This window comes from Molothrus aeneus, chromosome 6, assembly GCF_037042795.1.
Source record: "Molothrus aeneus isolate 106 chromosome 6, BPBGC_Maene_1.0, whole genome shotgun sequence".
Taxonomy (NCBI): domain Eukaryota; kingdom Metazoa; phylum Chordata; class Aves; order Passeriformes; family Icteridae; genus Molothrus; species Molothrus aeneus.
In genome coordinates, this window is record NC_089651.1 from 24,236,011 (window position 1) to 24,260,291 (window position 24,281).

At 48.2% G+C, this 24,281-nt stretch overlaps 1 protein-coding gene across 2 annotated transcripts in view; it reads left to right on the plus strand.

Annotated features, from left to right (window-relative positions):
- The window catches only part of AMBRA1 (autophagy and beclin 1 regulator 1), a 127,496-nt gene extending 114,034 nt beyond the window's left edge, over nucleotides 1-13,462 (plus strand). For both annotated transcript variants that reach the window (XM_066552258.1, XM_066552259.1), the window contains 3 exons: nucleotides 1,322-1,414; nucleotides 2,958-3,151; nucleotides 11,876-13,462. In XM_066552258.1, coding sequence (XP_066408355.1) covers nucleotides 1,322-1,414; nucleotides 2,958-3,151; nucleotides 11,876-12,366 — 778 coding nt within the window. In that variant the 3' untranslated portion in view covers nucleotides 12,367-13,462. The remainder of the gene's footprint in view (nucleotides 1-1,321; nucleotides 1,415-2,957; nucleotides 3,152-11,875) is intronic.
- The last annotated feature ends 10,819 nt before the right edge of the window (nucleotides 13,463-24,281 follow it).

Consider the following 24,281-nt stretch of genomic DNA (forward strand, 5'->3'; position numbering starts at 1 on the left):
TCTGTTTACAGGGACAACAGTTTTTATGTGTATGTCAAACATCTCGTTTCTGCCTGAGCCATAACCAGCTACCATTTGCCGTGAATCCTTTCTTCAGATTATGGGACTACCCCTAGTTCTGAGCCTGCCTGCAGGGTGATAGAAGTCCAGCTCTTCAGACAGAGTTCCCTTGTATCTACACAGGTCTTATTTTGTTGGTTTGCAGGTTTTTTCCCCCCACTTGCCTTTCTGTGACCACTGCACAGCACTGCTGACTCTCCACCCAGCACCATCAGGTGTGTGCAGTCCAGCAACCATGTGGTGGTGCACAGCACCATTTCAAAACTCCTAGGCAGCTCATGTGAGCTGTCAGCGTGGTGTGGCAAAACACTGCAGGAAGTACCTTCCATGCTAATGCAGCCCAGAGTGCCTGTGAAGGTGGAACACATCAGTAGGTGGGAGATCTCTATGCTGCCTGGGACTGCATAGAGAGTGCCTGTCCTGTGGCATTTCTGTATGGCACAGAGTAAGCTGGATTTGCTCTCACCCTCTTCTTGGTGGGATGTGTACTTGCAGCATTATGTGGTTTTGTTTCTGTGATTGCTTGTTGTCTTCAGGAGTGGTTGACCCTTGTCTGTTCCTGTGAGTAGTAAGCCCTGACTTGGTGTATCTTTTGGGGAAATGCTGTGTGAGAGGATCCCAGAGCATTGGTGGTTCTATTATACTTAGTAGCATTAGATGTAAAATTCAAGTTTGGATTTTTCATCAACAGCCACACATGCTGTTGATGCAGTACAAGCTCTTCTGTGGAAACTTGTTAAAATATCCTCTACATCTGTCCTTGCTCCACAGTGGCTGTCAGTGAGAGGGATGCGTAAAGATTATCTATAGGTAGAATGAGAATCGTTTGCAAAGAAATTAAATGTTGAATAAGGACAGTGTCTTACTGACCATTACCTAGTGCAGGAAGTGCTTGCAGACACCACAGGGAGAATTGGCCTTTCCACTCCAGTTCTTTGTTTAGTTACTTGGAGTTAGGGTAACCTGATTTTATACGCACAGTTGTATGTCTTCATTTCCTGGAAATCTCTCTGCTGTGTCTTGGTGCTAATACTGAATTGAAATGAATGGAATATTCCAGAGTAATCTGGTAATACAGCACACTATGTTTGCAAGGTGGTTTATGGTGATGAACCCTTTTAATGAAAATGTGAACTGTGAGCTAGATCTGCAGTTTCTGTAGGGCAGGAATCAAGACTATTTATGTTGTGGGGGTGTAATGTGTGCTGGCTTGAACACTGTCCTGTCATACTAATATTTTTTCCTTCTTTGGCATTTTAAGGGCCTTAAACTCTGGAGTTGAGTACCACTGGGACCAGCTGAATGAGAATGTCTTCACTGTGCATTCCAGCAGCAGGAGTACTGAGCGGCCTGGGTGAGTCTCCTGGGTGTTGGGTTAGAGAGATCTGACCCTTTCTGCTGGTTTTGTTAGCTCTGACATCACTTCTTTGTTCCCTTACCACTGGCAGCTTTAAGTATGCAATTTTCTCCCTCTTTGGTATTGCCTGCTTGGGTCACCTGGCCTTTTTCCAGCAAGTGACATTCAGTGCCCAGAAGTGCCAGTGGTAGTAAAGTACATGTGTCATTCAGGGCCCCCGTAGCAGCTGTGAGAGGCACGTGTGGGGCTTGATGCATCAAAAACACCATGTAAAGCAAATGGCCTTTGGAAGGTAACTGAAGAACAGGGCAATTGGCAGAGAAAAGGGCAAGTATATGGTGCCTACCCAGTGATTGATTTTCATGTTTTTAATTGCTTATCATGAGACAGTTGTTTCTGAGTAATAAACTCTAAAAATAAAGCTAATTCCCTTGATGTCCCCATTGCCTGTTTCAGTCTGTCCAGTGATGCCCATGTTGTTGTTCTGAGCACAAGGGTGATGCTGCAGTCCATTGCTTCTTGCCATAGTGACAAGTATTTCTCTGTAAGCCAGCTGTTCTCAGCAAGAGGGTGGTAGTTGTGTTTCTGAGTTGTGAGCTTCAGCATACCAAGGAAGCTGTGAGCTTGTTTACAGGGCAAATGTCTGGGCTGTCCTACAGCCTTGGTCTCATTGTGGGTGAAAAATAAGCAGTAGAGATTCTTTACTCTGCTGTATGAGTGGATATTGCCACTACTTAAGTTTCTTACAGTACATACTCATTCTGGTATAATGGCAGCTTGAAGGCAGAAATACTGGTGCAGAATGAACTAGCTCAAACAGAGAGTAAAAAAAAGTGTAGCAGGTTTCAAAGCCTTATGAAAAAAGGTTGTAAATGAGGAAGTCTTTCCTTGAATCTTTTGACTGTTCCCAGCACTTAGGGGTCAGTTTAGAAAACAGGGTTGTGGCATTGTGAAGATTCAGCTGTAGCATTGTGTACTTCAGCTTTTTGAGTCTGAGAAGCTAATGAGCCTTGAGGTGGTTCCTATTGTTTGCTTTTGAAAACACAGGATTTCCCTTGTCTGACTGGAATGGGCAGTAATGCCTGCTGGAGTGCATTCATGTGCAATGCTGACAAACTGGGAAGTCCAGAGGAGGTAAAGACTACAGGCCACATCCATGGGAGTTAAAACTGCCCTGCTGTGCAGAAGGCTTTGTGTGTGTCTGTGCTTCTGCACTGCACATTGTGTGCCTTCTCAACGCAGTGACTGCAAGACAGTTGTTCTGCAGGCTTAATGATGCTGCAGGGATATCTCTCAGTGCCTGTAAGACTTGCTGCTTCTGTGGAAGGGTGAGTGGACTCTAAGACTGTTGGCTTGAAACTCAAGAGACCAGTGCGTGTAAATAAGTGTAGGTCACAATTACTTTCATCCCCATCCTCATGTTGGCAAGCAGGTGCCTGGTTGGAGTGGAGGCAAGAAGAGCCTCTCGTTCGTGGTTCAATCTTGCTTGGGCATGTTGCCTCCAGTGATCCTGGTCTTAATTGTTTTTCTCTCTTTTCAGAACGAGCAGAGCTACGTGGAGGACAGACAGGGACATGGGCCTGATGAATGCCATAGGCCTACAACCCCGAAATCCCCCCACCTCTGTGACATCACAGGGTACCCAGACCTTGGCGCCTCAGCTGCAGAATGCCGAGACTCAGACAGAGAGGGAGGTACAGGAGCAGGAATCCGCCTCTGCAGGGACTGGTGAAGGTAGGAGGTCAATCAGTGGTTCATCTGACAGAGTTTACCTTGTGATTTATGAGTTTCCACATATGGTCCACATCCTGTCAGTGCATTTGGATACTCCTTTTATCTCTTCAACAAAGATTTCTCCCACCTAATTTTGCCTGTAGCCAGGCATAGATGATCGGGAGAGTGAATCTCTGGCCATATGAATAGAAAAGTTGTCTTTTTCACATGCTTTGAGGAAGGAAATTTCATTCTTCCCCAGATCATTGTCCCTTTGTAGAATCACCTGTACTGCCTTGATTCCTCACACATCTCCTGATCTCCTAACCATCAGCAGGGCTGCAAGCTGCAGAGAGTTATCCTTTCTGCCTCTGTGTTAAGAGTTCAGCTTGATCCTCCAACTTATGCCAAAGGTCTGCAGGCTTCACAAGCTCAAGATTTTGATACAAAATAAATTCACTTCTGTAAATCATTGCAAATCACTTCTCACAAAGCATCTTTGAGGATACTGTTTAGTTTGATTGATGAGGTACGTGATGAGTGCCCAGTTCAGCTATACAAAAATGTCTCTAGTGGTTAGCAGTCCAGGAAAACTTATCAATATGTAAGGAGCTGGAAACAGCTACTGTGCAATTCCTGTACAAAGTCACTAATCTGTTGAAAACATTGATTTATCCAAGCTTCTTGTCTCAATACTGTAACTTCGTGCTTTCATTCAGCTCTGAAGGCTTGGCTAGGTAGGGGTTGGGCAGTATATACATAGGAAAGACAAGAGAAAATCAAGGAGACAGTTTTGAAGTTGTTGGTTCATGATGAACCTCCTTGGCTTTGGGAAGTAGCCCACAACATGCCTGTGTGTGCCTATATGCCTGCTTCTTCTCTGTCATTCTGAAAGTTACATTTTGGTATGTGACTCTTCCACAGTTTCTGCTGTGTAGTATCCAGCATGTGTGATATGGCTTTGTGTTTCTCTGATCTCAGCTCTTCTGTACAAAGTTAAGTGGGAAATTCCTGCCCGCTGGGGTTTCCGTCTGCTTATCTCAGCAGAGCTGAGATTAACCTCTCTGGAAGGTTGGTACAATTGATGGCATGTGAATAAGACTGGAACACAGACTGTCTGGACAAATGCTGAACTCATGGGAACTAGTTCTTCCACTGAATGTGGAACACAGACTGAGAACATGGTACAGTGTGGGACCTTCTTGCATCAAGGCCATGATGGCTGATGCTGCAGGCTTTTGGAATCAGTTAAACCAGGAGAGTTCTCCAACACTGCTTCTCTCTCCTGCTGTTTTGCAATCATCTGACAGTTTCTTTATCTTTTTCTTTTTAACTTTTCAATTTCCAGATCTAGATCATAGATTTTAACTAGACTGTTAATGAGACAGGGAAAGGGCTGTTCTTTACCAGTGCCTTGGCAGGATATCTTTACAAAGAAGAAAAACACGTAACATTTGGAAGAAAAGGAATGTAAATAACAAGCCTAGGACAGGTACTTCTCTTCATCTCTCTTTCTTGCTTGGAAGAAGAACAGCAAGTTCCACATCTGGTGCAATTTCCATCTCAGACATTGATTTACCACATGTCCCCTTGCAAATGGCCGCACCTGCAAAATGAGCTGTCACTCCTGTCAGCTGTATTGGGGCCTGTAGAACAAAGGAGTTACTGCAGTTTAAGCACATGCATCAGAGATGAGCCAAGATATTTTTACCTGTTGTTGGTCAGTTCCTATGCCAGTTGCATCCTCAGTGGAAATTACTGTGTAAGGGCTCAAAAGTAACTTGAAACAGGGAACTGTGAAGACTATAACGGTCAGGAGGATGAAGGATCAAAAAAATCAATAGTAATACATGACAGAAGAATAGTACAAAGACCTGACATGAAGCAGAGAGACAAATTTTCTTCTTCTTTTACCAACACCTTAGGCAGTCAGCCAAGTACTTGTGGCATTGGTGGTCTGGCTCATCTTTGTGCTTCACATTACACATGAGCATTACTGGCTGGTTGTGATGGTAAGCCAGCCATTTTCCTAGCATCATCAACTCTTGTGATGCGCATCCAGTGTGTTCCAGCAGGCAACAGGCAAGACCAGGTGCTGTGGTGCTTTTCTGATGGCTAATTTACCCACTGTATGTGCCATAACTCTGCCTGCTGGAAGGAAAACTGTGTTTCCTAATAGCATGATCTAGATGTCAGGGGCAAAAAGGCAAAAAAAAAAAAAGGAGAAGAAATGTGAGAAATGTGCTACCAGTAGCTTGGGGTATGACCCAGGGCAAATTATTAATCATCTACTAAATGGGAATTAATCTTCCCATAGTACAGCACACCAGGAGCTGTGGAGATTAATTAGTGTTTTGTATGGGGCTTTGAAGATGGAAATCACTATGTAAAGGCTTAGCAGCATTATCATCAGCAGAATGGATAAATAAAGTGTGATTCTGAGTAATGTAAAGGAAAGTGGTCTAGTTATTGCCCTGCCATGAGGGGTGAAAAAGCCCCGACCAACTGACCAACCGAAAAAAAACCCTTGTAGGGTTAAAAAAAAAAAAGAAAAAAAAAAAAGAAAGGCTAATGCCACCCTGAGAGTGAGTTTCTGTCCTCTGTTGTGTCAGCCCTGCTGTTGTGGGGAATTCTGGCTCAGGGCATTTCTTGCAGTTATGTGCTTACTGTACAAAAAAAAGAGTATGCAGAATTGCATCAGAAATCTAATTAAGTTCTGTGTGGGTATAAATAGTTTCCTTTTCTCATGCAAAGCTCTGCGGGGACTTTGCTGCTCTGATTATCTTTCTGCCTCCTTTGGAGGAATGAGTATATGATGACTTTATTAGAAGTGAATCCCTCTAATGTCTGAATCTTTCTGTTTTGCAGCAGTTAATAGCGGACTTGTGAACTCTGCTTCCACGCCACACATAAAGGAAAGGTAGTTAGAGTTGAGAGAAAACTAGGAGAGGTACCAAGAAATGCTTAAAACAGTGTTCAAACTGTCTCCTATTTTCTTTTAAGCTGACAGACATAGTGGAAATAGTGATAGAGTTGTAACTTTGAGGCACCCTTAATTAGAAACAATCTGTTGGGCGTTATACTATGTTTTCCTTGCAAATAGACAGGCATAATGGGAGTGGGATCTGTATTCAGCTGGCAGATTGAATCTCACTTAAAACCCAACAAAAATTCCTAATGAGATTTAATGGCCCAAAGTTTTAATCTTTAAAAATTGTAATTCCTGGTCCAGACTGGGTCAGGCTGTGGCTGCCACTTGTTCAGGCTGTTGGATCTTTGGAATACAGTGCAAGGGACAGTAACTGCAGGGTCTGCAATTTGCCAAAGTTGCTGCAGGTTGAGGGAGAGGCACCTCTGCAGAGCTGCAGGACACTTGTTTGATAGTGGGCCCGTGCTGTCCCCTGGCTGTTGAGAGATTACCTGTCTTTCAGGTAAAGAGGAAAAAAAAAACCAACAACAAATAACTGAAAAGCAATTGTCATCTGATTTCCTACTGTCTGCATTGTCTTTCGGGCTTAAAACTCAGTGCTTGTTGTGCATGTAGGCACGTGTTATGAGTTACTGAAATTGTAGCCATCCGAATATTTGCTGTCACTGGATTGCTACTTTGCCTGTCTTTGAGGGAGCAACATATACTGTCATGCCATATACAGTTTTTAACTTGTTGGGTTGAAGTGTTTATCACCAGCCAGTATAGATTTCCATCAGTTCCAACTGCTTTCAGAGGTTGCAGCAGATTCATTTGAGAGGGAAGAGGGTTGTAAAATGAAGGCTTGGGTTTGTGAGATTAGTTCTGTTCAAACTATTGGTAGTGAAAAGACAGCACATGCAAGCAAAACTTTCTTGATATAAGCAAAGGATCCTGGGAGTGCCTGAGGAGCACTTAGAAGCAATCAGTGTGCCTGCATGTGATGTAATTTATTTAATCTGAGACATTAGGAGCACTTGTCGAGGGGCTGCTTGGGCAGGAATACTTTGTCCCCAGCCGAGCCTTATGAATGCTAACAAGAAGAAACATGTTGTTTGATGTTAGCTGAACACATTCTTGCAATGCTGTTGTCAGATGTGATGTGACTTTTGTGTAGTTAGTGTGGAAATGGGAACTGGGACACCAGGGATCAGCTTCCAGATCTGCTTCTCATCCTCCAAGTAGAAACGTGGGTAGATCCCTTAGCCTTTCATCTGCCTGTCCATCTGTAAAATCTGCGTCATGTGTCCTGTAGAACTGCAAATTTTGGTTTCTCTTTAAAATCCTCTGAAAACCACTACCAAAATATACTTAGGTTCTAGAAGTATGTACTATGCAAGCCTTACAGCGTGATCTACTCCAAGTACTTGGGTCTCTTGGGATTAAATTATGTGGGCTACTTTTAAACTCTCATTACAAAAGTAAGTTTCACTCATATGAATAGCCAAGGTGAGATATTACTAAGAAAATTCTTACAAGTTAAAGCAGTTGTATTTTTTCTGAGTTCTGTGGAGTTGTTTGCATTAACTACCTCAGAAAGGAAGTGTGAACATGTTTCTGGGCTTGGTTGGAAAGAAAAGTAATTATTGTGGCATTAAGGGAGATATAATTATTCATAGCTGGTTATACTGTGGTGTGCCCCTCCCTTTTCTATTCTTATGCAAGGGGTGAATTAATGTAAAAATGCTGATATTTTTATCTTTAAGCATCTGAATTAGTGGGGCAGCTCACACCTCAGAGCTATTATTTCATGTTCTCTGAAGACTTAGATATCTCCACAGTGCTTACTGTTCTAATTTTGAAGCTTTGTTTGCAAACATGGTTCCTAACTACTGCTGGTTTTACAAAGCAGAATGTTGAAAACAGAAGAAAATTCAAGAGCAATGTCAGTATATTGCACAGATACAGGGGAGTCTGATCTCATCCTTGCTTCTGTGGACTTTGCCTTCCATCAGGAGTGTGCCACCCATGCCCAGAGATAAACAAGTTGTACTGCCTACAAATACTTCAGAGTGCACTTCCTTTAGAAGTGGAAATACCCTGCCTTACGCCCAACTCCATCAAAAGTTTGCAAGATGTTTTGCCTGCATAGTTTTCTGTGTCAAATTCTTGTCTTGCTGGAGTAGCATAGAGGACTTTTAAAAACAAATGCATTAGCTAGGGAATATTTAACTAAATGTTTGAGACGGCTGCATTGACAGAAATCCTCTGGTCTTTGGGATAATTGCTCTCAAGAGTAATGTTTTGTTCTGTTTGGAATAGACAGGAGTTTGGACCTCTGGAAAGGTCACTTTGGTTACAGTAGAAAACATTTGTAGGAGCACAGCACTGCAGCAAGCTGATATGTGTGTGGTTTACAGCATTGCTGTTGTTTTGGGTAAGTCCCTGTGTGCCCACCCTGAACCTTCACCAAATGGAAGTCAGCTTATTTCACTTGCTCTGAATACTAATGTAGTCTGCATTGGCAGCCTGGTGAAAGAATGTGTGTGGGAGTCACCAGGCAGTAGGAACGGGCTGTGTGTGAATCTGTGCTGTAGCTCAGCTCAAGGCAAATGGCACAGCAAGCTTTGCTCTGAACTAGTCAGCCCAAGTCATCGTTGGAACCTGAGAGAGGAAAACGGGAGGACAGTCCCCAAAGCAGAGGTGTTTGTTGGCTGCTTGAATGGTGAGGCTCACTTCTGGCTCTTGATGGGCTGGGAATTTCCAACATTGCTGTATCTCTGGGATCTGAAGGCTCATGCCTTACTGATTCCTGCTGTGGCATCAGCCCTTGCCTGTCTTCTGAGGAAGAAGATGCCTCAATTGGAAATTCAGCCATGGCATATGGTAATTTAGGGGCAGGGAAGAGCAAGGGATGCTGTGGTGAAGCATATGTTTGTAATGCTGAGGAGCATTGGCTGGCTGGGAGTCCTTGCTGTTTTGCTGTTCCAGTGCTTCTGTACTGGACTTGTTTATAGTAAGTGATCTATCAAGAGCACAGTACCTGCTGTTTCAGGAGTTGTGTAGATAAGGCCTGTCTGGCATGTCTCTAGACCAGGTTGCAAATCTTGGCTTTCTTAAGCTTCCATTCCAGCCTGGCCAGATGGTTAGTAATGAAGTACGACTATGCCCTCAGAAGGAAGTGATGACTGAATCCAAAACCATGCTTCTCAAAACTTCCACTTAGTTCTGCTCATGATTAATGTTTCAATATCCCTTGGCATGCATGTTTTTCACACTGGAGTTTTCCAGTATAATAGCTGCCTCTGTCTTCAGTCTTTGTACTGGTCAGCCAAGTTCCTAGTTCATGCATCAGCCACATCCTAATTCACACATCAGCCACATCCTGAATAGGATTTCTCTGCTAGAGTTGTGAGTCAGGCTCTGTCCAGGGGGTATTCTTGCTCACTCCTCTTAGGCTGTGCTGCAGATTCTCATGTGGTTACAGATGTCTCTGTGGTCCCACTAATGCTCAAGTTGAGGGGCAAGGTATAGTGCATGTAGCAGGTTTACTGCATTCCTAGCAGGAATCTACTTACACTACTGGTGAGATGTAAATTTGCCCTTAATGTCCACAATATTTCTGCAAGAGGACAATATGTCAGCAGACTTCCTTGAGGATGAAATGAACTGTGTCCTGTGGTGGGGGATGCTGGCAGTGCTTGATGCAAGTACCACTGAGCCCATGAGAAAAGGGAATAAGCTGTCACTGACTGACTGCATGGTGTCTCTTGAGTGGCGTGGTGTGGACTTTGCTAAGTATCTTAGCTCTCATGCTGGATACATGATCATCCAGTCATTTAGGTTGGAGAACACCTCCAGGATCATCAAGTCCAACCTTTGGCTGAACACCACTATGTAACTAAATTATAGCACTAATTGCCATGTCCTGTCATTTATTGAATAGTTCCAGGAATTGTGACTGCACCACTTCCCTAGGCAGTTAAAATGAGTAACCACTGTCTCAGTGAAAAAAGTTCTTCCTAATGTCCACCCTGAACCTTCCCTGGTGCATCTTGAGGCCATTTCCTCTTATCCTGTTGCTGGTTAACTGGGAGAAGAGATTGGCTGCACCTCCTTTCAGGTAGTTGTAGGGAGTGATAAGGTCTCCCCTGAGCCTGCTTTTCTCCAGGCTAAACAACCTCAGTTCCCTCAGCTGCTCTTCTTATGACATGTGCTCCAGACCTTTCACCAGCATCATTGCCCTTCTCTGGATGTGCTCCAGTACCTCAAGGACCTTTCTTGTTGTGAGGGGCCCAAAACTGGGCACAGGGTTCAAGGCATGGCCTCACTAGTGCTGAGTACAGGGAGACAATCTTCCCTGATCCTGCTGGCCACACTATTGCTGATACAGGCCATTGGCCTTCTTGGCCACCTGGACACACACTGGATCATGCTCAGCCACTATCAGCCAGCACCCCCAGGACCTTTTCTGCTGAGCAGCTTTCCAGCCCCCCTTTCCCCAGCCTGTAGTGCCACCTGGGACTGTTGTGACTCAAGAGTACCTTGTTGAACCTCATGCAATTGGTCTTTGCCTTTGACCTAGCCTGTCCAGATTCCTTCTCAGACCCTTTCTATCCTCCAGCATATCAACACTCCCAACCAACTTACTGTCAACTGTGAGCTCACTGAGAGTGCACTAGAATCCCCTCATCCAAATAATGGATAAAGATATTAAACTCCACAGCCCCAAGTATTTTTGTTTTCCTAGTCAGTGTGGCATTTTGTTTTTTATTGTGTTCTAACTCCTCCCTACATCTAGCCTTGTTGACATTTGTGTTCATTTCCTTGGTGCCAGGAGAGCTCATGGCTTTCCCCTCAAATCAGCACTGTGATAGCTTCATAGAGGTGGGAGTGAGATTTATTTCTTTAATAAGAATCAGCAAGATCCCACTGTGGAATGTTTCTAGCAGTTTATTATTACAGATTGTTCTCCCCAAATGCTGCGGGTAGGGTTTGTAGCAAAAGGAGGATGTTGAGAAACTGAACTGGAATGAACTTCCCAGTCATGGTGCTTTAATCTTCTACATGGACAATTCGTTGGTGAGATTTTGTTTTCCTGAAGTAATCTTGAGCAGCCAAGGTATCTGACGATGGTTCTCTCAGAGCTCACTACAGCCTGACAATAAAGGGAAGACTCAGAGATAAGAGTAGACAAATACTGTAGGTCTTGAGATGTTTTTTTGTATTCCTTGAAAGATATCAGTCAAGGGGAGCAGGAGCCTACACACTTGATCATAGCTAATGTGGAAGACCATGTTCTGTAGCTGCTGTTTGCTGTTGGACAGCTTCTTTTGTCCTCCCTAGATTTACACTGGGGACATTGCCAGTGTATCATCTGCCTACTTCTCAAACAGGTGAAGTAGGAAAAGCCATGGGGTTCTTTTAACACCATGGTGAACTGTTTGGTTTATTGCAGTGCAAACTGAGGTTTCTCTTCTTGTCCCCGTGGGTAGAGATAATCTCTACAGCTGTGATAAAGTATCCTGCCTCTTTGGCTACTACCCTTTCCCCCATCTTTATGGCTACATAATAGCTGCTTTTCCAAGGCTTGGACATGCAAGTCCCTGAGGGTTACCTGTGGAAATGACCAAGATTTTCTTGACAGAATTCAGTGCCTTTGTTTGACACTTAACCAAGTGGCAAGTTATGGAAATAAAATACTGGGCTCTGTGTGGAATAGAACCTTCATCTTCTGTCCCAGCACAAGCACACTGCATGATGCAACTACTCAGCATGCTTTATTTTGTGTCGTAGTTTGCCTTGCGCACCAGAGTTGCTTCTGCTTTCTTTTGCAGGTGAAGGTCCAGAATATGGGGCCAGTGGGGAGGATGCCCTGAGTAGGATTCAAAGGCTGATGGCAGAAGGTGGCATGACTGCCGTGGTTCAGAGGGAGCAGAGCACCACCATGGCATCCATGGGTGGCTTTGGCAACAACATCATTGTGAGCCACCGGATCCACCGCAGCTCTCAGACTGGCACAGAGCCCACTGGAGCTGAGGGCACGTCGGCACAGCAGTCCACCTCTCAGCAGCTGGGCACAGAGCTGGAGGGACGGATCCTGTCGGAGTCTGTGCAGCTGCCGGAGCGTGGCCTGAGCCCGCGGACAGCCCCTAGTGGGAGTGAAGGACAAAGCGCTGGTGACCTGGATCTGCCAGAGCAGGCCCAGTCCTCCATGGACACCGAGGGACCAATTGAATACAGTGACCTAACTAACAATAACCATCTTCCTGACAGTACCAACTTCTATAGTAATGACAGCACCAGTGGGGAGTCGCGGAACAGGTAGAGATTGAGTTGTGTGTTGGTGCTACCCTTGTACTGCTCAGCAGAGACCTGTACCTCACAGCTGGCCAGGAGCTGGAAGAGCAGGGATGGGTGGCTCTAACAGGATGCTGGTGGTTCAGAGGGCTTCTCTATCCTGGGTGATGGGGGAAGGGATAAGAATTGCAAGGGAAGCCATGGGAAAGAAAGCGTACTTAACTTCAGCATTCCCACTGCTGAGGAGTTAACAAGAATACAAACCACACTTGCTGCACATCAGCCAAATTTTGAAGCCCCATGGCATCTCCAGAGCTAAGCCCTGCAACTTGGTGTGTCATCCTTTGTAAAGCCTTTTTCCTTTCCTTTTTCCTGCCCTTTTATACCCATGGAGCTGATCAGTAGAGTGAAGAAAGGGAAGGGGGCCTGCAGCATCCTTCTGGAGACAGGCAGTACTGGGCAAACCCAGGCGTGATGCTCCAGCTCTGTTGCTGGAGTGGAGGAGTCTTCCAGGCCACAGTTCCTCTCCATAGCACAGCACTGCTCCCCCAGAGTGTGGTGTTCTGAGACCAGTCCTGCCTATGCTGTGGTCTTTTCTGGGAAGAACTGGGCTTCACCAGAACGTGCATGGCTCAGGATATGCTCACAGGTGGAATCTTTCCTTTTTAGAGTTAGTTTAGGACTTGGCAGGAACTGAAGCAGAGATGCCATATGGATGGGTAGAGGGACAAGGGCTACTGCTCTCTAGTCAGGATGCAGTTCTCACAAGGATGTTCTAAGCTGTGCCAATATTAACATGAATGAGCCACTCCAGTGGTTTCATGGTGCCAGGACTGAGCTGCACATCCTTGACAGGGGGCAGGAAGTCTCTTTTCAGCTCCAGGCCAGGGTGTGAGGTATGGGTCTGTGATGTAAGGTGTTGCATGTGAAATCTTGACCTTGTACATGTAGTTTCTAGTGGAGAAGTCAAGGCTCTGATACTTTGTTTTTAGTCTCAAATGTGATTTTCCTTTTCGTTTGTAACTCTCCATCCCTAGCAGGCTTATGGAGGAAGTACGGGGAGAGTGTGAGTGCTGACGAGGGAAACACCAAAGATCAATGTCATTAAAATATGACAAACCCTTGCTTGACCTCCTGTCTTCATTTGTGTGATAGTTGTCTCTGTGTTTGGCCTTGGGGATAGATGCATCCATCTCAGAAGCTCTAGGCAGCATGCAAATGTCAGATGATGACCACCCGTTTCCCCGGAGGAAAGCAGACTCAGCCTGTGAGATGAAAGTCCAAAACTGGGAAACAAGGAGGTGCATTTGGGAGTCTTCCTTGCAAATCGCATTTTAACCGGTCCGGAGACGAGCAGGCACCTCTGCATTTCCCATCATTCAAGTACTGCACTAAGGAGAAAGAAGAGCGTTTCACCTATCCTGTGTAAAGAGCTGTGTAGAGGTGCAGCACTGAACGTCTTGGGCAAGCAGGGAGTGGCCTGTCTTGCTGACCCCTTGATGCAGAAGAGGGTTGCAGTATCTGGCTGTTCTGGATAGAGGAATGCACAGTCCTCTGTTACCACTGTGGTGTGAGGGATGTTTCCAGTGCTGTCTGAGCACCTGCCAGCAGCTGCTGTGCTCCTGCCCAGCTCCTCTAGATTCTCTGCTGCTAAGACATTACAATAAATAAGTCTGTCATTAGGCAGCACTCAAGCTCCCAGTCAGAAGAGTCTGTTAGAGAACATTAAGCAAATCTTCCCTTAAATCACAGCCTGGAGATGAACCTTAAATCAAATCAGCTGCTGCCAGGCCTTATTGCTGAGTGTTAATGAGGCTCTAAAACCTGCCCCAAGCCAACCACATCCCTGATCTGACAGGAGAGCAGCCTGAAAAATGGGATTCCCTTGTGTGGCAAGGAAGGTTTCATGCATCCCTGTTTTGCCTTACTGTGGAGGGGCCTGAGGATGTGCTGGCAGTTGGGAGCCAGAAGAGCTATGTCTCAGATGGACAGACAAGGCAGTGCAGGTCTAGACAGAGCTGTTTAATGCTCTGCTTGAAAACAAACTAAAACAGAACCTGGAAAAAAAGCTGCTTCAGCTCAGCCTGACATCACTTCTGCCCTCTCCCTGCATGATTCCTGGAAGAACCTTGAGGCCCATTCTTGGTAGATGTGTTGCAGAGCATTTATAGATATCCATTTTCAGAAAGAGCCAAGCTATCTACAGAAAAATTTCCATCTCAGTTGGAGAAGTGTCTTGTGGGCTGCCTCGCCCTGTGCTGGCAGATTCTCAGAGCCTGGTGTACACTGTTGCTGGGTGCTCTGGCCAGGCTGCTGTGCAGAGCCCTGAAGCCTGCTCTGTCCATGGCTTCCCCTTTGTCCAGACCTGCCCCCACTGGAGACTGTGGCAGAGCAGGGGGTGAGCTCCAGTGGGAGCCGGAGCAAACCACAGCCACTGTCTTTGCCATTGGCATGGGACGTCTCTGAAGCTCTAAAGCACTTTTCCATTCACGACTTGAAAGGGAGCGTCTTCCTGATGATGAGGTAAGAGTGGAGGCCTGGTCAGAGCGGGCAGCTTTGTAGCTTTGGGCAAAAGGCTGCTATCAGCTGAGCCTGACTGCAGCCTGCCTTCCTACAGGCTTTAAGCAGGAGCCGTGGGCACAGTGGGTGTGGACAGGCTTAATCTTCTGGTGCTGCCTCAGACATGCTTTTTAGCTGACCTGCTGTTGCTACACAACTGAGTAGATGCCCTCAGTGGTGATGGGCTTATGTGTACAGAGAGCAGTGTTTTTCTTTTCAGTTTCAGACCTAAGAAAACCCAGATTATCCCTGCCTGAGACCTGATGGAGCTATGTGGGTGAATGGGTGAGGAGGGGACAGGAGACAAAATTGAGCCCACTTAGGCAATGAGCCCACCCACACCCAACCCAATGCAATTTATTTATTATGCCTCCCATGCTTCATGTGGGACAAAAGTCTTTATCTGCTTTGGACTACCCTGCTCCAGCCCAGCAGTTTTCCTCAGTTGTTTCAGGCAGGGCTGATCTAACTGTATCCTCAAGCAACACCCCTGAGTCTGTGTGGTGACCTGAGGCCTGGAGCCCTGCAGAGAAGAGCAGGTAGTGGGATTGCCCACACCAGGGACAGCAGCACAGCAGCTCAGGGCTCCTTCCCCAAGCCTTGCAACTTTACCTGCTCACTGCAGTGTGACAATGCAGCACCGAGGCAAATGCAGTACCAGGAGCAGCATGGAAATTCAACAAGAGCTGCTTCAGGAAACCAAACCAGAGCTATGCATACTTGCTGGCCCAATTTAGGAGGCAAAGTGAGAGCTTTGCTGCGTAGGAGCAGGAAATAATCTTAAAAAGTGAAAGCTTTTCTCAGCCATAGACTGTCAGGAGCCTTTAAATGTGCTAACAAAATCCTAGGAAAATGAGAAATACAGCGCAGAGAATTTTATTTAGCTTTCAAAAGGCTCTTTTGATAAAGTCCCTCACAAGAGGCTATTAAAGAAACTTAGTCACCTCAAGGGTGAGGGGTAAAGTCCTCCTGGAGATAGAAGCTGTAGGAATTGGAGTCAAAAGTAAGAGCTATTTCTTGGCTTAGAATGAGGTTAATGGTGGGTTGGTCGGGTTCAGTAGGAGCCAGTGTTCTCTAAAAGCCCTAATGAGCTGAAAGAGGAGGGGAACAGCTGATGATACAAGATTATTTAGGTTAGCTAGGAAGGGAGAATGTGCCAGAAACCTGGGGCAGTGGGAGGAGGTAGTGGTTGGAGCTTCCGTGCTGGAAGGGGACTTTTTGTGTGAATCCATCACAGATGGAAACCTGCATGGGCACTGCTGCAGCCAGTGAATGCTCCAGCATTCTGGGGCCTGGACCACACCAGAGGGTGAGCACTGCCTGGAGGGAGACCTGGGATCCCAGAGAAGGTTGCTGAAGCCCTGGCAGATGGTACAGTGAAGTGGTGATGCCTGCTTGTTCTTGTGAGTCCTGGGCTTTCTGCCCTCACTCCTTGGCTTATCTATTGCTCCATCTCCAAGTACTTCTATTTGACCCTCTCAGAAGTCCCACCCCACGCATGGCTTCTGCGGGGTGACCTTGTAGCTGTATGTGACCACCAGGAGATGTGCTGGGCAGGAAGGAGAGGCAGGGACCTGGTCACAGCTGGGTGTGTGGGGAGTCTCTCCCATTACTACTGATGCCAAAGCCAAACCCCATAACTGGTTCCTCCAGTTGCTGCTCAGGCTGCTGGCTAGGGAGTAGTTGCCCTCTCTGCTCAATCCTAATCTGTCAGAGAAGTTATTTTTCAACAGGAAAAGACAAATTAATTAAAGTGTGCAGCATGTGAGCCATCCACCACTAACCGGGATCTCGGTGTGCAGTGCATAAATATCATGCCATTGCCACTTCTTCATGGAGGGGGTCCTCAGCACACGAGGGAGCTGGAAGGCAAAGCAGTCTTTCCAGCTGCCACTCTGCCACCAATTAATGCCCGAGTCCTTCTCCCCTCATCCCCAGGAGCAGAGGCCTCTCCCCCCTCCCTGCCCAGCTCTTGCCTCATACAGCCCGTACAGCCACTCCGTGCACTCTGCCGAGCACAAGGATTTGTTTTCTCCACAGCATCTCGAGCAGAAGTGCCTCTCATCTGCTCCCAGTGAGCTCCCTCGGCTCCTCTTTGTTTTGCCTTTCAAGCAGTTGGTGATGGCATGTGGCACCAGTAGGAGCTGGCAGGGATCAAGCTTCTTCCCCAGGATGCTGGCCCCAGGAATCAGCTCTTTCTGCCAGGAGCCAGCATCCCAGAGAGGACACTGTGAGGCTTCCCCTTTGCCTCTGATCTGAAAATCAATATGCTGCTGCTTGATCTCCAAGCATCCACCTTCTGTGCCAGGGTCTTGCCTGCCAATGCAGGCCAGGCTGCTCCAGCTTGGTGGTGCCACAGGGGAGGGACTGGGCGTCCCATGCAAGCTGCTTGAATAACTCAGGGGGACAGGCAAAGTGTGAGCAATGGGAGATGTGAATACAGCAGGGAGCAAATGCCACCACTGGAAAAGGCAGCCAGACACAGAAGTCTCCAGGAAGACCTGTTGCTGAAACTGGACCAGTGTGGATGTGGAGAGCTGCAGCTGGTCTCTGCCACCCCACTGAGCCTTCACTTCAGCTGTGGCTGGCCAGCCAGTGAGCTTCAGGCAGGCACATGGATTTTGGCAGCTGCTGAGGTTTGCCTTTCTGTCCTTGCATCCTGCCCTGTTTCAGCTTGGCTGGTGGAGTTGGTCTTTGGAGTCCTTGCTCTTTCCAAGCTCAGGAAACACCCGAATCTCCCTGGCCTTTCATCCTTACTCTCTGAGCTCCTAGCTCTTCAGCTAGGAGCTCTTCAGTTTCACAGAGGCTGGAGTAAATAGCAAACACTGCAAAAATGTGAGATGTGGTCATTTAGGCTTGGTTCTTTCTATTTCTTAGGCTCATCTTCGTGGCCTTTTCCTGGAGTTTAATGCTGGACCCCTGATACCATCGCAGCTATTAAAGCCTGTCCCTCAATCCCCAGTTCAATAATACAGTAATAGCCTGATAGGATCAGGAGCTGGCTCTGATGGCAGATGGACTCCAGTCCCTTCTCCAGCACAGCGTGGGGCACTGCCACCCACTGCAGGGAAACTTTAATTTGCAGATTATCTGTTTTCACTGCAGACTTTGGGGATGGGGGGATGAGTAAGTGGTGGTTGCTGGCTGCTGACCAGGCACTGCTGAGAGCCCTTTGCTGGCTGGTACCCAAGCCCAGCTTCTCTCCTTCCCCTGGCTCCTTGTCAAACTCCCCCAGGGTGCTGTGGTCGAGGATCTGCTCTTTCCCTGGGGGTCATTACCTTGGGTTTGCTCATCCAGCCAGACAGGGCCATGCCCCACCCAGGGGTCCATGCTTGTGCAGGGGCTGTAAACTCCTTCCCCCTTCAGCCTCTGGCAGAATTAGAAAGGGCTCAGAGGGGCTAATGAAGACTGACTGGCTGCCACTGGGGAGGCTGATACTAAAACGTTTAAGTGCTACAGCAGTACAGAAGATTGTACTTATCTGCCTGCCCACTGCAAAAGTTCCCATGGAAGCCCTGCCAGCAGCCCTCTGTTAATCACCTACATCAAAGGAAATGCTAATTAAAACAATTATTTAGGGAGGGACTGAGGCTGGTCCTGCTGCATTGCTGAGGGGGGCACAAGCACAGCCATTAAACAGCAGCTTTAGGGCTCTGGTACCTGGTGTGACTGGCAATAACGAGTGATAACTGAGAAAGACAAGATTTTTTCGTGCATAGGGAGCACCTGGACCACGGGTCCCAGTCAAGGAGGACAAGAGCTGAGCATGCAAAAGCAGCAGTAACCTGGCACAGGATGCTGCCCTGCACCCAGCCTTTCCCACCCACAATGTGGGAGTAAAGATCTTGCTCCACGAACTCTTTATTTCAGTGTCACGCGAGCTCCACTGGCTCCTGGTAGGGGGCTGGGGCTGCTCCCTGCAGAGCTGCAGCCCCAGGCTGAGTCTGGGCAGCGCTCGGGGTGCAGTGACCCAGGAGAAGCCCTGGAGATGGGTTTGCTCCGGAGGCACTGAGGATGGCTAAGCCCAGCATTGCTTTTTTGATGAGTTCTCAGATTTGGTTCACAAAGGTAGCTGTGTTGGCATAATATGTTTAGGCTCCTGTAAGGTATTTGACATAATACTTCCTGACAGCCTGATCAGAAATTAGCCCTATGCAGCGCTCCGTGGGTTTAATGCAGCTAAGTGCAAGGCCAGGCCATATGTTTGGGGAGGCAGAATGTAGGTCACAGCAGTGACACAGGGCTGCATGGCACCAGCAGCCAGGCAAAGGTCAGGGCACCCACTGTGGCCTGTCCCACACATGGACCGAGCTCATTCCCTACAAGGTATTTTGGAAATTAAACTTGAGAAATTGCTCAGCCTGCCAGGGCTCCAAGGTGCCACAAAGGAGCCAGCTCAGGGATACCAACAGTCAGAAAACCACCAGTGAGCAGAATTCCCATCCAGGTCCCTCATGCTGCTCCCTGCCTCGGTGCTGTCAGTTCCTGCAGGGTTCAGCAGGATGGGACACCACCTTTCCCCTGGGTTTCTTCTGGCTCCTGTCCCCTGTTTCCTTCCCTGCTGTTTGGCTCTTACCCCTGCCTAGGTGGTTTTCTTTAGCAACCATCTCCTGCAGTTTGTTTCCCCCCCCCCCCCCCAGAACATTATTTATCTTGTGCTTGTTAGTGCGCATGGGATTTCCTTCCTAGGAGTGCTGCTTCCCACAAAGTTAATGGGACTAATGGGAGCGGGGTGTTCTTGATGCTTGCCAGGATTCGGATCCATCCACTGTGGGGGTCACTCGTTGGTCATTTGAAACTCTGTCTTTGGGCAGACCCACCCTGCATGGAACTCCTCAATGCTGCCAGCCCCAGCCCCACTGGCTGCTCAAATGTTAGCTTAAGGAACAACAAACAGCCCTGAAACTGCTGAGGTTCCTCCCACCTCGAGCAGCCCTTGCTCTGTCTTCATCAAGGCTGTTTAAGGCTGTCCAGATGGCCTAATGTACCTCATCAAAGTATAATTTGTATCGCAGTGCGCAGCTATTTGAAGCATGCCAGCTTGGGGCTGGCAGTAACACTTTGGCCAGTGACACATCTGCCACAATTCATTGGGGAGGTGATGGATGGAGGGACTGTGATCTGTGGCCCAGTGCGGGAAGGCTGGCCCAGCTGAGGGACCGGGGGGGCTTTTACAGGGCAGATGTGGGTTGGTTCTGGTTGGGTCTCCCCAAGGCATTGGCAGCTACTGCTGTAGGGATGGTTGGAGATGCAACGGGTCCCATCCTTTGGGAAACAGCTGGAAAAGCACTTTGAGCCCAGCAGGAGAATTGGGTTTATCTCTCCAGCTGCCCTGATCCCACTTGCAGCTCCACTGGTTTAATGTGAGCCCTTTGCAGCGCCAAAAGGTTGTTCCTTCCTGCTGACATCTTCAGCTATTTGGGGGAAACTTATTAAGCACTGCTTTGCTTTGCTTGCACTCTCTGGACAGGCTCTGTGTGCTGCAAGGGTTCTCATGCAGCCTTCCTCACAAGGCTGATGAGCTCCTGCTCCACAGCTAATGTGGGAGAGGTCTTGACTTCTATGCTGGGGATGCTGCAAGGTTTCCAGGCCAGGTCTCAGGCCCTGAATGGGTGAAAAAAGTAAATTTTCATAAAATAGTTTTGCCTTTCAAACAAATAAGACTACAGCTGCTTACTTTCTTCTTTTGAAATACTAGCACTACAATAATGCTTCTTTAAATTTCAGTCATACAACCTATTTAGGGTCAGACACTCAAATGGGTATTAATTAGTTCAGCTCATCAGAATGTGGTATTCCTGAGAAGAAAATTTGCCCTCATAATATGTTGCTCTCACTCAACTCTGAAAATGAATAGAGATTTTCCCCACTTTACAGCAGCAAGAGAGGGTCCTATTTTTTTCATCATGCTATGGAAATGCCTGTCATCCCACTTCCCAGCAGTATTGGGGGATGCTGGCACACCACAAGAGCTGGGGGAGAGCAGAGCTGGTGTGAGCAACTGCCTTGGTGGGTGCATGAAGGGAGACTGGAAGTGTTGGATAAGGGTGGTTCAACCAAGGAGCTGCATCTGGAAAAGGTACAGCCAGAGCATGGGGATAGGAGTGCTGTGAAATGGGGTCTGAGATTCCCTCACACCTGTGGGGGGATCTCAGCCAGTTCCCCTGCAAGGGATATGGCTGGTAACACTGCATCTCCAGCGAGGCAGTTGGAAGCACTTGCTCTCTGGAGGTGTTGACAGCTCCTCTCCTCACATTCCAGGTTTCAAGGCCACGTACCCAATCCCCTCTTGGAAGCGGCTCTGGTCCCTGACTGCATCTGACTGGGCTCTGACTCTGCCTGGCTGCCTAGACTCATCCCTATCTGCAGCTCCATCCTCCAGCCGAATCACCCAGGGGCTGGAAATTACCTCCCATCACAGGCTCATTTTCATTAATAAAAACTCCAGACTGGGCTGGGATTTTTATTTGTTTGCTGATGTGATTACCTACCTCCCACCTGTGGCTCCCCCAGGCCCAGCCCCATGGAGAGGGGGATGCTTCACATAGGTGAATAGGCTCTCAGGGGCACCTTTGCTCTATGTCACGCCCAAAATATCTCAAAGCTCCAAATCCCTGTCCCAGACAGCTCTTCAGCCCAGCCTACTCTAGCTGCTGGGAAGGGAAGCTGCAGACCCTACTCCAGCTGCTGAGGAGTTGCAGTGCTGCACTGGAGCATTCCCCTGCTTCAGGTGAGTGTCTCAGCACCAGGTCCCCAGGAAGAAGCACTTTGCTGCCTGCCTGGCCAGGCTTGCCAGCCAAACTGCTGGCTGGGGGCTGCCACAGGACCTGTGCCAAGGTGGAGTACAGCAGGCCTGGCTGTGGGGAAGACAGGAAGGCTGTGTGTGTGCATGTGTGTATACACCTGTGTGTGTGTGCAAGGGAGCACCCACAGAGCAGAGAAGAGCTGCAGCATGGAAGGATGGAGGGACAGAGCTGGGCTAGCAGCCTCCTGCCTTCTTCCTCTTGTGCTCTCTGCCCTGAGAAACCTTATTTAAATTAATGATAAAATTACCGTGAATTAAGGGGAGGGATCCGTGCCAAAACAGAGGCTGCTCATTTCCAACTTGCCCACATCCTCCAGGTTTTTATGTGTGCCCCCTCTCCTTTTCCTGAGGTGTCTCTTCCTCTCACTGAGGTTGTTGGAGGGATGGTGACCTGCCTGGCTGGAGATTGGATCCCTTTTCCCTCAGTGTGAGCTTGCTCTCTTTGACTTTTGGGTCCTTGAGGGGGCTTGTGTTGTGCCTCCCTCTTCCCCAGGGTGCCCAGCTCTGGGGTGAGTGGTCCTGGGGCTGTGCCTTGCAGGCAGCCCAGGCCCCACCACTCCCCTGCTCTGCAGCCGCCTCTGCTGTCCTCCCAATTCCCTGGCAGACACAGCAGTGAGATTATCGTAATGATGTCCGACAAGGCAGTATCAGGAATTACGCTGATAAATCTAAACAGACAGCTTACAAAAAACCCAACAAAAACAAAACAACCACAACTGAACCCAGGCTTGTAATTTAATACAGGGTTATTAGCCTGGCCATCAGAGAACAGAGCTCTTGCATCCTGCAGCCTTGAGCCTCCTCTGTCCCTGGCTCTGCCTTGAGATATGGCCTCTTGCCATAACAAAATACTTTTAGCCATGTTTTTGGCTTGGCTTTGGGTGGTGAAGTCTCCTTGGTGAGTGCTGGGGCTGGGTGTGGGGGTACAGACTTGTGGGGTGAATGCAAAACCCCAATGGCAGCAGGCTGCCATCATCCCTGCAGTGCATGGCAGTTCAGTACCCATGGCCAACCCACGGTGGGCTCTTCTGCCCAGGGTAAACTTCAGTGGGCAGAGGCTGAGAAAAGGGGTGAGAGGAGGGACAGCCTCCTGTGTGTGCGGTGTCAGTGCTGGGGGGCTGCCCAACAAGGCACATGGGTACCCTGTACCCATGGGCACGCAGTCACACTCGATGCCCACTGGATGAAGAAAAGTGACCCATGGCCTTGTACCTTCCCCCACACCAGGGCCAGGTCCCTGTCAGGCATAGGGAGATGCAAGGCAGGGGCAGCATCTTTCTTGGGAAAGCAATGATCTGCTTCATTCTGGCTGTACTAAATGCTTTCTTGACATAGGAACTGCTGACTGTTTTTCACCTGCTGTGGATTTTGCACACTTGCTGTGTTCCTCTTGGTTTCCTTCCTTGTGAAGGATGCTGTAGGTAGCATTAACTTTAGCGGGGCCTCTGTGTGAGGTAAATGTTCCCGTGGGGAGCACAAATTCTGTCATGTGAGGGTCAGAGCTGAGCTGCCTGAAGTGAGATGCACACACACAGAGCTCTTTGTCCCCCAGCAGTGTCAGCGATTACCTCAAACCGAGGGAAATGTTCTTTTTTAAAAGATACATTTAAAACAGGGAGTGCATTTATTAGACTGCATGTGTTTTAGAAGGCAGGCTCTGCCAAGCTGCTCAGTGAAGCAAACCTGATGGCAGGGTGACTGTGCTGCAGGGCTACTGGCTCTCTGCCCCTGCTGTGGAGAGTCCTGGGGGGCTGCAGGGGAGCCCCCAGAGAGGCTTGGGCTTGCCTCAGCGCCCCAGTGCGAGGAGGATGGCAAGGCCACCGGGAGGCTGGGCTGAGCGGTTCAGTGCCCATGTGGTATTGGGGCTTGTTTCCTCATTTGGGATGAGTTTCTCCTCCAGGAGCGGCTACACGTGCCAAAGATGGTCTTGGCTCCATGGAGGTTTGCCAGGTTTAGAGGCTCCAGCCCCTGTAGTCCAGGGACCAGCATTTCCTGTGGATATCCTCTCCTGCACCTCTGCAACAGCCGCTGGCACGTCCTGCAGAGCCCAGCAGAAAGGGTTTGCATGGATCACTCGAGCTGGAAGGCAGCTGACCCCAGAGCCTTGGGAGGGCAGGCGGCAGCAGGAGGGCTCTGGGGACTCCGTGCCATGCTGGGGAGGCAACTGCTGTGTGAGTAACCATGGTGGGCTAGTGAATTCATGAATTAATGAAGTAGTGAATTGGAAAATTAACTAATTAGACTAATCTGTTAAAGGGGCTTGAGCCCTTGGTTGCTTTTTCTCTGATCGCCGGGCACCAAGCTGTGTGGGACAGTGCCTGGGAGAGGGCCCTGGGGAGCTCATGGTGACCACAGGCAGGCACAGAGTTCCCCCACACTGCCTGGCTCCATAGGCCAGCCCCAGCCCATGGGCACAGCAATCACAGGGAAGATGCGCTGTCTTCTGTGTCATGTGAGAAATGGCAGGAGAACAGCACAAGCTTACACTCCTCACTTTTTTTCCTCACTTTTTTCCTTTTATTTTTCTGGGGTTTTTTTGTGGTTTTTTTGGGTTTTTTTTTTTGTTTGTTTGTTGGGGG